Raw genomic sequence first — 12,666 nt, 5'->3', positions numbered from 1 at the left:
ATGTCGATGACAAACAAGCAAAATGCTGCGAAGAAGAAGCTTCACCATCGCACGGGGTCAGGTGGCTACCTCAAAGCCCGGCCTAAGTGGGCCAAGGCTGAGAATGATCTGGTAGATAAAGGGATCGAACCAGAGACAATGAACTGGCCAGACCGTTGCCGGACTTGATTCTTCGGGGCTGGCGGAACCTTGGACCCTGTATCAGGGGAGTGCCTTTGGACGGACAAGCAAATGAAAATACTAGTCAAGAGGCTTCAACACTATATCGATGCAGCGCAGCAAGGGACGTTCGTTCCAGACAGAGAGAACGGCGAGCTCACAATGGCCCTCGGGAATCCTGTGCACCCTGGACAGACACGAGGCACGCCAGGCTCCGTTCCGTGGAAGGCTGGTTTTCCGGACGCAGGCGGTTACAAATGCCAGGAGAGGAGGAAAAAAGTGCAGCAGACCCAACTGCAGGCGCTGCATGCAAGGGTACAAGCGATAGAGGAACGAGAAGCAAATCGCAGCAAACGAACTGCCGAAGCTACCCCGCCATCTCGGCGGAGAAGTAGCGTGGCTTCCACCGAGCTGCTTCAGCCGGAGCATGTCTTGACGGCTCCTGCCAGCTATCCCGTGGATGCTATCACGGAGTCTCAAAATTGCCACCTTATGACGCAATGGATGAATTTGAAGGTCAAGGCGGCTGTTGGCTCTGTTTTTCCTACTGAACCAGGCGCAACTTTTCGCTGCCGGCCGATTCCAGAAGGATATGCTAGGGTGATGGTGGATAAAATAACGGAGGGATTTGAGGACCTCCAGCTTGACCACCCTACCGGTGAAGGGGAGACTCGGCTCGGTTCTGCTCTGAAGACTCCATGCCTATGGCGGAAGGAGCTCATCAACCTTCCGAACTGGACGCCTCCGCCTCCTCCTCCTTCTCCGGCGAGTCAAGGCACTCCGCCTCCTCCACCGCCTCCTCCTCCGGTGAGTGACGATCAGGGCACTCGGCCTCCTTCTCCAACGCGTGGTGGCACTCCGCCTGCGCTGGCGCGCTCGAGCAGCCAGCCTCCTCCTTCTCCGCCTCGTCAGCAAGGGCGGAAGAGACCCGCCGCCGCTCGGCTGCTCCGGCGCGTCGTAGTCCTTCTCCTCCGCCTCGTAAGCAAGGAAAGAAGACAGCCGCTCCGTCTGCTCTGCCGGCGTCTAGCAGTATAGCCAGAGGCGGGAGGAAATACAGATTCGGTCCTTCTCTGAAGACTCCAGAGAAATTACCACACGAGATGACCCCGGAGGAGAACGCGAAGATCGTGCGAACCGAAGTGAAGGACTGGTTTCAAGGGTTGAAAGCAAAGAAACAACCACCTCCGGAGGAGAAAGTAGATCCGGTGAAAGCGAAGCGCACTCTGGCTGCCCTGAGAAAACCACCAAAGTCCCCGCCGAAAGGCAACTATGAGCGCATTATTGGAAAGAAATTTGTCGAAGCGGAGCGGTCGGGAAGTACTGTCAGTGATCAAAGGATAAAAGAACGACGAGCTGGGAAACAAATTGCCCAGCTCGACGAACAAGCGAACCAATTGTGCCCCCCCCCCTCAAGGTGCCTAGCGACATTGTCGCTAATGATCCGAGGATGGTGCCAGGTTATAGCAATCTTGGAGATTACCTGCCCGACGATGTACATTATGATTTCTTGGAGGTGGAGGCGGTACATAGATTCGAGTACGGGAAGCCTCTCGTCAATGATGAAAGATCTCTAACAACGATGATGCGAAGATTGCATGATTGGTACTTGAAAACCTGCAGAGAGTCTGGGGGGGGGGAATACTTTAACGCTGAGAGTTAGAGAGAAGCATGACCTCATTGAAATTGAACTGTTGAATTATCCATTTGAGGAGTTCTTCCAGTTTTTCAATCAAAGGGCCCTCGATAAAGCAACGGTCACCTGCTACTGTCTCTAAGTACTACTACTTCTGTCATTAAGTCTCTCTATATAGATCAGCTCTTTCATTGCATGTATTTATAATTATCCTCACTATATTATGCAGATTGAAGATCGCCAAATTGAAGAAAAGACAAGTCGGTGATATTGGGTTCATTAACACAAATCTCATAGATGCAACTGAGGTTAAATTTCATGCCAAAGATACCGAGGCCAACTTGCTACGATCGTTGGTAATAAATGAAAACAAAGATATAATACTCTTTCCTTACAACTTCAAGTGAGTGTTACTGTCTTGTGCATATTCAGTTTCCCTTATATATTAGTCCAGGTTATAGTAATGTAATTGATGAGTTATGCATGCGTGCGCAGTTTCCACTATATTCTCCTAGAGATTAAGCTTGAGCAGGAACTAGTAACCGTCTTAGACTCGAGACCAAAAGATCCCCAGGATTATGCGGACATGACTGAAATCCTCGAGAAGTAAGTTTAAATCGATCATTATCCACCATATCAGCAACTTTGTTCATTTCCTGATATCAAGTAATTGTTTTCATTGTCTGGCAGGGTTTGGAGAAAATTCACCAGAAAAGCTCCGGGACTGCCGAAGAAGCTGCAATTTAGATACCCGAAAGTAAGTACTATAGTACCATGTTCCGCACGTCTCCTAGTGATTCAAGCGCTAGTTTCATCAATACCATTTGGCATGCTTGCTTATCAGTTTGATTGACCTCTATTTCTTGTAAAGTGGTTGTGGCAGGATCAAGGGAATGATTTCTGTGGATACTATGTTTGCGAGTCCATCCGCTACACGACTTGTGAACGGGGGTACACTGAAGAACAATATGAAGTGCGTAAGCAATAATATTCACAATTTTATTGTATTACCATTATTTGTGTTGAGTTTCATTTATATATATATATATATATATATATATATATATATATATATATATGTATTGACCCCCTTCTTCAAATTAGGTCTTTCGGATGCGGGATGAACTCCTACCACCAGATCGTATGCGAGCAATTCAAGTGGAATTGGCGGCATTCTTCCTTGACCACGTGATCGCTGAAGACGGAGAATACCATATGGAGCTTGACTTCGTATATAATTAGGAGATTATATTGTAAGAGATAATTATTGTATATATATAGCCGGTAGTGTCGGATAGATATACGAGAACTTATTGCTCGACCATTCTCTCGGAGAAGGAGAGGTGGTCGATATCACTTCTCTCTGTATGCATATATGTTCATGACGATCTTTTGTTTCCTTCGTTTTCTTACTAGCTAGCTAGCGTGTCTAGTCCTCTCTATACGTATGTATAGTACGTAGCGTCGACCAAGCACGGACATAAGAGAGGACACTTCTCTCTATTAATTAGCTAGCTAACACAATATATGAAACACCTAAATTAACCCCCTCCCCTTTCAAAAAAAAAACAAAAACCCCGATCCCTGAAATGCTGACGCGTGGATGTCTATTGGTCCCGGTTGGTGCCACCAACCGGAACCAAAGGCCCTCCTGTCTGGGTTCGGCGCACCGGCCACGTGGAGGCCCATCTGTCCCGGTTCTGGACTGAACCGGGACTAAAGGTCTAGGGCATTAGTAACGACCTTTTAATTCCGGTTCAGAAACCGGGACAAAAGGCCCTTACCAACCGGGACTAATGATGGTTTATCTACTAGTGCGACTCCGTCTAGCCGGACCTGGAACATTATACAACACCTCTCCGACACAAGTTACCTTTAGAAACCGGGTGCAGAAATTTACACATGGTGTCCGTATTACATAACATGTGCGATGCTCCAAATAATCGCACACAATTCATTTGTGCAAAGCGTTTGCCAATCAACGCACACGATTAGAAAATTTCAGTTGTGTGTGTGTGTTGTCACGACTTATCGCACACTGTCTCTTTATACCGAATTGTGTGTGCCGTATCACACATAGTTGCATCTCAAAATCGTGCCCGGTGAATGGGGCCATTGCACACGGTTTGTGATGCCTGTATCACACACGGTTTGCGATGCCTGTATCACACACGGTTTGGTCTAAGAACGTGTGATAGCTTCATAGCACCGTTCTACGGTAGTGCATTCTTCTGATATCCCCCCCCCCCCCCCCCCCCCCCCTATCTCCTCTCAGGCCTTCTCCTCCACACAATTCCTTCCCCTTCTACATCGGGCCACGAGAATATCTAGCTACAATCAAGCGTTGACGCTGCAGGCTAGGCCATCTGGGGTCGTCGTCAGTGATCCCAGATCCAGAGCTGACTAGCCGACGGGTTCGATTTCAACAGGACTTAGTTAGTCTCCCTGCCGAGGTATGTATGTGCATGTGTTCTTAATTTCTTGAGATGGATGGCCGCTATCAACTCCCTGCTGCATATGATATGTTTCGGTTTCCTCTTAATTAATTTTGGACATCGATCCATCCTTCCTTTATGAGGTTCCTAATTTCCATGTCGGCCGTGCTAGTATAGTAGTCCAAAAACAGCTTACTAGCTAGTCCAATCAGGCTAGCTATATGAGGATCTAATGCTGCGTTGCTGAATGATTTACTTTTAGATCTCTAACAGATTCTACTTTGCAATCAGGCTAATAAAATACTCCCTCCGTTCTTAAATATAAGTCTTTCTAGAGATTCCACTACAGACTACAGATGAAGCAAATTAAGTGAATCTACACTCTACAGTACGTCTATATACATCCGTATGTAGTCCGCATTGAAATATCTAAAAAAACTTTTATTTAAGACCGGAGGGAGTAGTTGTCTTTCATGAATATACTTGAACAATAATTTTTAATTTTTGTGAAAGAACTTGAGCAACTAGCTAATAGAGGGATGAGATGCATATAAGTTGTCTTTTATGATCTATATATATCTTATATAGGCAACCCCACATCACCTTAATTACTCACATCCGTTGGATCAATATTATGTGAGCCCAGGCACCGTTGGATTCAACAGCAATCCCTTCCCCACCCTTCTTTCGTTCCAGCATTTACTCAAACTCCACTGCCAACCACCCACCTGCATATCGGTTTCCAATCCGGCTGGCTAGCTCTGTGCAAGATTAGGCATGCTTTTTGGACTTGGGATTCAAAGTCAAAGGTTTTGTTTGTTTGCGGCTAGGCACTCCAGATTACTCCACTAAACTTCATATGGTTTCTAATTATATTTCTTCATGCATAGAGGAACAGGGGCACTGCATTTTTCCAAAGTTTGTAGCTAGAGTATCTTTCTTCCATTGTAGATATATAAGATTTTCTGTTAAATTCCCGCCGCAACGCGCGGGGAATTCATCTAGTTACTTGAGTAAAAGCTAATAGCTGTCTTGTTGTCAACACAGGGATAAAAATAATAGTTATCTTGTTTGAAAAGTACTACACTCTGGTATTGATTACAAATGGATACCAAAATCAGTACTATACACAACAAGGTTGATCTAGAGCGCATGCTGCTTGATCGAAGTGCAGAGCCAACATACCTGCCGTTATCATTTTTAGAAGACATCACAAACTGTTTCTCAGAAGATCAGCAAATTGGCAGCGGTGGATTTTCTGTAGTTTATAAGGTCTGAATTACCCCTAGCTAGTAAGCTTTCTCAATTCCAATTGTAGTTGATCAACTCGCCTGGTTGGTGACCTCGGGACTGGAGTGAAAGTCGGAACGGCAGCTCTGGATTTCTCCTATGTGCAGTGTTGGCATTGGTCGCTTGGGCGGCAGTGTCATCAACTAGTTTGGTTCGCGGCCTGAGGAAGGTGTGGAAGTCAGAGCGGCTACTCCGGAGTCCTTTGTAGTGTTGTGGGGGTGTCGTGTCCAACCACTCGGGTGGCAGAGTCGCCAGATCGGCTAATGCGTAGCCTTGGGGCTGGCGTGTGTGTGTCTCACAAATGTATTGGTTTTTGACCAGTTCTCCTTATTAACCGGTCAATTCTCTTCTTAATAAGAAGGCAGAGCTCCTCCTGGTTCCTCAAAAACTGTAAACGACATATGCACATAATAGTCAGACCACCACATGTGCACATATGTGATACACTTTGTGATTGCAGGGAATGGTGGGAAAAAAGATGGTCGCTGTGAAGAAACTATCTCAAACGATGCATGAGCATAAATTCCACAAAGAAGTTGAATGCATTATGAAGGCTAAGCACAAAAACATAGTGCGTTTGCTTGGATATTGTTCTGACACGCAAGGGAGAATTGAAGATTATGAAGGAAAGTTTGTCATGGCAGATGTTCGGAACTGGTTGCTATGCTTCGAGTACGTACCAAACGGAAGTCTCGATGAGTATATTGCTGGTATGATCACAATGTTATGTATTTATGTCTTTACTAAAGTCAATATATTGTGTTAGATATACTAGCAATTTTTTGAATAATTCAATTCATAATAAAAAGAGAATCCTGATCAAGTTACTAGATTCAGGGAAAAATGTTTCTATTTTGTCAGACCAGATGCATGCAATAAAATAACAAGGTTTGAGCAAGTTAATTTTCCATCTTGTGGAAAGCAGAAGTGACCCACTATAAATTTGGGGAGGTTAATTAACTATTGAGTGTTATTCACTGCTCATTTAAGTATTTGAGAGTAGGTAGGGACATCTGAAAAAATTATTTAAAATGCTTTGCATGATCAAGCACATGTAGATTTACATTAAATTATCTCTAATATATAAAATACAAAAAAAATCCTGCACAGATGCATCTCATGGACTTGAATGGAGAGAGAGGTACCAAATAATTAAGGGAATCTGTGAGGGACTACTTCATCTTCACGAGAAGCGTATCCTCCACCTAGATCTCAAGCCTAGTAATATATTAATTGATGTTCAAATGGTACCCAAAATTGCTGATTTTGGCCTCTCAAGGTGCCTCGATAAAGACCAGACTCGGGCCTTCACTTCAAGCATATGTGGATCGCTGTAAGCCAGCCTCCTGACAGTTTTTTCTTTTCTTCTGTTTGACACATTTTCTTATATTTGTGTTCACATTCATCGATCATACTTCATAAGTCTTTTTGTAGGGGATATATGGCACCCGAATTCTTCACAGGACAAGTCACATTTGCATCAGACATATATAGTCTTGGCATTATAATTGTGGAGATACTGACAGGAGAGAAGGGGTATTTGGAAGAAAAAAATGTAAGCATAGCGTCTGCCCAATGTTAAGAATATATTTTCAAGTAAAGTACGGGTACGAGATAGCTTAATTTTGAGAATTACAAAAATGATGCATACGCGGAGTGCTACAAATGAGATCTTAATGCTAGGGCATAGACCAACATGGTTTCATTAAACATGCAAGGTAGTACTCTGTAAAGAAATATAAGAGCGTTTAGATCACTACTTTAAATGAAAATGCGCTCATATATACGCAGGGAGCATTAAAGGCAGACTCATTAAGGACGCATTTGTAGCACTCCACAGTTTTATTCACATTAGTTTGCCAAAAAATTTAACTTTTGAAGAAAATGCTGAAAATGCGCTTATATATCAACACTTTGCACACGTGTAACTCTCAAAGACCTATATTTGGACTGAAAATGATTGCATTTTACATTTTAAATTGTGCTGATACGGAGTTGTTTTTTAGTTTTATACACGAACAACCAACTCAGTCCCTAGCTCAAACCCATGACAACCTGTGATAAAAGACTAGTATAGAATCTGCCTTTAGGTGAGATCAATGAAATCAATCTTTATGAAGACACAAAACATATTCACAAATTATGAATTTTTTTGCAGACACACATTCATGTTTGATGTACAATCTCAAAAATTTCCAGCTGCTAATTCGAACTACACTTAGAGCAACTCCAATGGGGCGACCCATTTCGTCTGCCCTCATCCGTTTGGGTCGGCGCGGACAAAAGTGGCGGCCCAACGCACCGACCCAAACGGATGCGCGTCCGTTTTTCGTCCGCGGGCGACCCATTTCAGGCCTATTTTTGAGCCGGATTTGCGTCGGCGCGGACAGGAGACGGACGCGCGCGCGCGCCTACTCCTCTCCCCGGGACCGCCTGTTGGTGGCAGCCACAACCATTTCTCCCCCATTTCCCCCAAAAACACTCCCGCCAGCGCGCGCCCCCGGCCCCCAACCAGCTATGGAGGACGCCATCGACCTCGACCTCGACGCCGCCGCCGGCCTCGAAGTTTCCATGAGCGCAAGAAGTTTCCACCCTACCAATTTGGACAAGCGAGATGCGGCCACCAACGCCTTGATCACAAGCGTGGACGGCATGATGAATAAGAAGCACTACTAGAAAAAGGGCTATAGATGGAATTGACACTAATGGCGGTGCGCCATTACTATATACTAATGGCGCACCATGTGTTGGTACGCCATTAGTGTGGTAGACACTAATGGCACACCACGTCCACGGTGCGCCATTAGTAAAAAAAATTAATTTTTGTCAAAACTACTAATGGCAACAAAATAAAAAAAGTTACTAAGTATCTTTCCACCTTCAAAATTCAAAATAGGTCAACAAAATAAAAAAAGTTACTAATGGCGCACCTGCCCATGGTGCGCCATTAGTATCTTCCCGCCTTCAAAATTCAAAATAAGTCAAAAAAATAAAAATAAAAGATACTAATGGCGCACCTGCCCATGGTGCGCCATTAGTATCTTCCCGCCTCCTCTCCTCTCCTCCACTCCATCCCCTCCTCTCCTCTCCTCCACTCCATCTCCTCCTCTCCTCCACTCCATCTTCCCTTCTCTCTTTCACCATACTACCCTCCTCCTCTCCGGCGACCTCCTCCTCCTCTCCGGCGACCTCCTCCTCCCTCCTCTCCTCCCCTCCCCTCCCCTCACGATTTCTCCTCCCTCCTCTCCGGTGAGCTCCTCCTCCCTTCTTTTCGGTGAGCTCCTCCTCCCTCCTCTCCGGTGAGCTCCTCCTCCCTCATCTCCGGTGAGCTCCTCCTCCCTCATCTCCGGTGAGCTCCTCCTCCCTCCTCTCCGGTGAGCTCCTCCTCCCTCCTCTCCGGTGAGCTCCTCCTCCCTCATCTCCGGTGAGCTCCTCCTCCCTCCTCTCCGGTGAGCTCCTCCTCCCTCCTCTCCTCCCATCTCCTCATGGTTTCTCCTTCCTCCTCTCTGATGCTCCGGTGAACTCCTCTCCGGCGACCTCCTCCTCCTCTCCGGCGATGTAGGCGAGCGCCTCTCCGGTCACCTCCTCCTCCTCCTCTCCGGCAAAAGAACACGGCAAAAGAACGTACAAGATCCAAAAACGGGAAAAAAATTTGAAATAATATCGTGCAAAAAAACGAGCAAAAAATGGGCAAAAAATCGCGATCCAGATCCAAATTCAAAATTCAAAAATAGCAATGGCGCACGGTGGGGATTAGACGGTGCGCCACTACTATTTTCCCGCCTTCAAAATTCAAAAATACTAATGGCGCACCATGGTCTATACTAATGGCGCACCAGTGGCCTGTACTAATGGCGCACCGTGGCCTATACTAATGGCGCACCAGTGGTGCGCCATTAGTAAAAATTACTAATGACGTGCTAGTAATGGCGCACCAGTGATGCGCCATTAGTAGGCAAAACTGGTGCGCCATTAGTAGGCCTTTTCCTAGTAGTGAAGGACTCAAGGGAGGAGGAGCGCCGGCGTTTCAAGGCGGAGCAAATGGATGCTTTCATGGAGATCCAAAGGAGGAGGCTTGATCTTGACGCCGAGAAGCAAGCCAAGATGTTCGAGCTCGAGGCCGAGAAGCAAGCCAAGATGCTAGAGATCGAGGCCGCCAACGCCAAGACAAAGGCGAAAGAAGTGGCTCTTGCAAGCATGATGACCGGGGTGGAGATCATGAAGGTGGATCTCAACGCCTTGTCGTCAAGGAAGAGGCCGTGGTTCGAGAAGATGCAGGCCGACATGCTCAAGTTCCAGGACGAGTGATCTATGGCGTCGAGGGCCATCTTTTTGTATGCCGGCAGGTGTGCCGGCATGACCACGGGAGCCGCGATGGCGTGGTCGAACTCCAAGTCCCATCATTTTTTGTGTGCTGGCATGTGTGTCGGCCGGCTGGCGAGTGCACCAGTATGAACTGTGGTATTTTCTGAAGCCGGCATTGTATGCCGGTGCTGGCATGGTGCCGGCATGAGACATAGCCGCTGGCATGATCGGCCGCGGGCCTTTTTTTATTTAAAAGTTGAATGCGGACATGAAATGGGTCGGCGCGTTGGGCGCATTGCCGACCCAAATGCAAAACTGAGCGGACGCCGGACGGGCGGCTGACCCAAACGAACAAAAAGCAGACAAATGCGCCGTCCGTTTGGGTCGCCCCATTGGAGTTGCTCTTAGAGCACTGGCGGAGCATCGGTGGGACCAACAGGGGTCCCGGCCCCCTTCCATGAAAACTTTGCAGTGCTAAGCTCCTCCTTTAGCCTAAACTCCCTTCTAATTATCCGGCCTCTCTAATCTCCATAGCTCTGTTGGCCCCCCTTTCACGTTCCTCCACTGACTTAGAGAACAAAAAAAGACAAAATCAGATGAGACACCATTCACCCGAACTTGACATCATTTATGGTCGAATTTGTCTTTATTTATTCTCTAAATGTAGATAGAGTTTTGATTGATTATTTTGGAGTTGTAGACATACCCCACAGGTATGGTGTCAAAAAACTCAGAATTTTTCGGATTCTCTAAATATGAAATTTTGTGGTTGATCCCACGATCACACCTAAAGGGCAGATCTTATTCTAGTTTGCCCCCATGTGTTCATGTGAATTCATAACGGTTATATATGATCTTCTCTTCTAGGCTTTCCAGCGTATTTCTTTTTCTTTTCTCTTTCTATAGTAGCTACAAATCATCTATAAGTAGAGTTCCTATCTTGATCTGAACTCACCATTGCATCTTTAAAGGTACTAGAGAATTGGATGAATCGGTTGGAGACAGCAGATCAAAGGGAGACGCAGTTGGAGCAAGTAAGAGTATGCATTACGATAGGGATAGAGTGCATGGACCCTAACCCAAAGAAGAGACCGTTTGCACATCATATAGTTAATAAGCTTGATAAAACAGTAAGTATAGTAGAATCTGGCATCGCTAGTCCATCTGCTGAGCAGCAGGTTAGATCCCTGAATGAACAACACGGTCAAAGGCAAACATTGGAGCTTTCATTTGAGTATCTCTCAAAAGATATGAACGGGCGTGCTAAAACGGAAGAACCCATGGAATTCTTGGGGGCATTCAGAGATCATTGGCGGTACGGGAAAGAACATCAGTGGTCACTACTAGGAGCTCAAGGTACGAAGCCAAATACCAGCCAACAACAAGGGGCAAGTACTTCTAGATCTAACTCTGTTGTGCTCAACAAGTTGAACATCTTCACTACAAAAGCACGCAGGAATTATACGAGGAATGGTGGGCCTATGTTGGAGAAGATAGATATGTTGAAACTTTTCAAGAAGGAGGAGCTTAAGCCAGTTATACAGGATAAGAACCGTATTGGAAGAGGTGTCTTTGAAGATGTTTACATAGGCCTTGTTGATAGGGTACCAGTCATAGTAAAGAAGCAGGTCAGTGGTGCTGTGCTACAAAATGGACAGTTTGCAAAGGAAGTTATCATGCAATCTCAAGTCCTCCACAAGAACATTGTTAGGCTCATAGGTTGTTGTGTAGAAGTTGACATCCCGATGCTAGTATATGAATATCTCTCCAAAGACACCCTCGATGACATTCTTCACAACACCAACAGCAAGGTACGTCTCAATTTTGGCGTGCGTTTAAATATTGCCACAGAATCAGCACGTGGTCTAGCTTATATGCATTCAAGGCACAATATCTTACATGGTAATATTAAACCAGAAAATATACTCTTGGATGACCATTTTGTGCCAAAGATCTCACAATTTGGCATACCAAGGTCGACGGGGAGAGGCTACAAACACACGAGAACAGTCAAGGGTGACGTTGCTTATATGGACCCAATATACCTACAAACAGGCCTACTTAGCGAATACAGTGATGTCTACAGTTTTGGAATCATTATATTGGAGCTTCTTACCAGGAAGAAGGCCACACACTCTGACAATAATAGTTTAGTAAGGAATTTCCTTGAGAATCACAAGCAGAGTAGGAAATCAACTGATCTATTTGATGAAGAAATTGCAGTGATGGAAGATCTGGAGCATCTAGACGATCTGGCACAAATTGCTGTGGAATGTCTTGGCCATGACTTGGATCAAAGACCAAAAATGACAGATGTTGCAAAGCGGCTCCGCATACTGAATGAATCCCGTGGCCTATGGGAGCACAAGTCCATGCATTTACTAGTTTAGTTTAAACTTTAGACAAGATATGTGTTGCGTTGAATAAGCTTCTGATAGGTGCGTGCAATTATAGAGTGATGTGCGATGATCAATGTGTAATTTATGTATTTTGCTGCTCTGAACAAGTCTATGAATTCCTCTCCAGCAGTAAAACAAGCTAAAAGCACGCCCTCTCAGGCCTCCTTAGCCCTGTCGGCCCACTGGTAGAAAAATCTCCGTTGAATTTTCTGGTAATTTATCCTAGCTTAACTGGTCTGGATATGTGGATCCATTTATTCTTGCCCATCCATATGATGTTAGAGGAGCAGCAGTACAAGAGCTTAATTAGTATGGGCAATTATTTACTGCAGTGTGTACTGTTGAGTCTATTCATATGTGATTCATGCTGATGGAGTTCACATCACGTTGACAACAAACCATCTGTATGAATTTGCGTGGTGATGTAAACATTCCGTGAGTATAC

General features: G+C 45.5%; 1 protein-coding gene across 3 annotated transcripts; it reads left to right on the top strand.

Annotated features, from left to right (window-relative positions):
- The first annotated feature begins 4,040 nt into the window (after positions 1 to 4,040).
- LOC125512184 (uncharacterized) lies at positions 4,041 to 12,437 on the top strand. Of its 3 annotated transcripts, XM_048677267.2 has the most exons (7): positions 4,041 to 4,245; positions 5,275 to 5,499; positions 5,978 to 6,227; positions 6,628 to 6,850; positions 6,952 to 7,072; positions 10,794 to 11,633; positions 11,740 to 12,437. In XM_048677267.2, the coding sequence occupies exons 2-7, from the start codon at positions 5,332 to 5,334 to the stop codon at positions 11,974 to 11,976; spliced, it is 1,839 nt and encodes a 612-aa protein (XP_048533224.2). In that variant the 5' UTR covers positions 4,041 to 4,245; positions 5,275 to 5,331; the 3' UTR covers positions 11,977 to 12,437. The 3 variants fall into 3 exon arrangements, with proteins under 3 accessions (XP_048533224.2, XP_048533222.2, XP_048533223.2); XM_048677265.2 differs by having other exon boundaries at positions 10,794 to 12,437; XM_048677266.2 differs by lacking the exon at positions 5,275 to 5,499 and having other exon boundaries at positions 10,794 to 12,437.
- Positions 12,438 to 12,666: the final 229 nt, after the last annotated feature.

The sequence above is a fragment of the Triticum urartu genome, chromosome 6A, assembly GCF_056163025.1.
Source record: "Triticum urartu cultivar PI428250 chromosome 6A, HENAU_Tu73, whole genome shotgun sequence".
NCBI lineage: Eukaryota > Viridiplantae > Streptophyta > Magnoliopsida > Poales > Poaceae > Triticum > Triticum urartu.
This window is presented reverse-complemented; position numbering and strand designations above follow the sequence as displayed.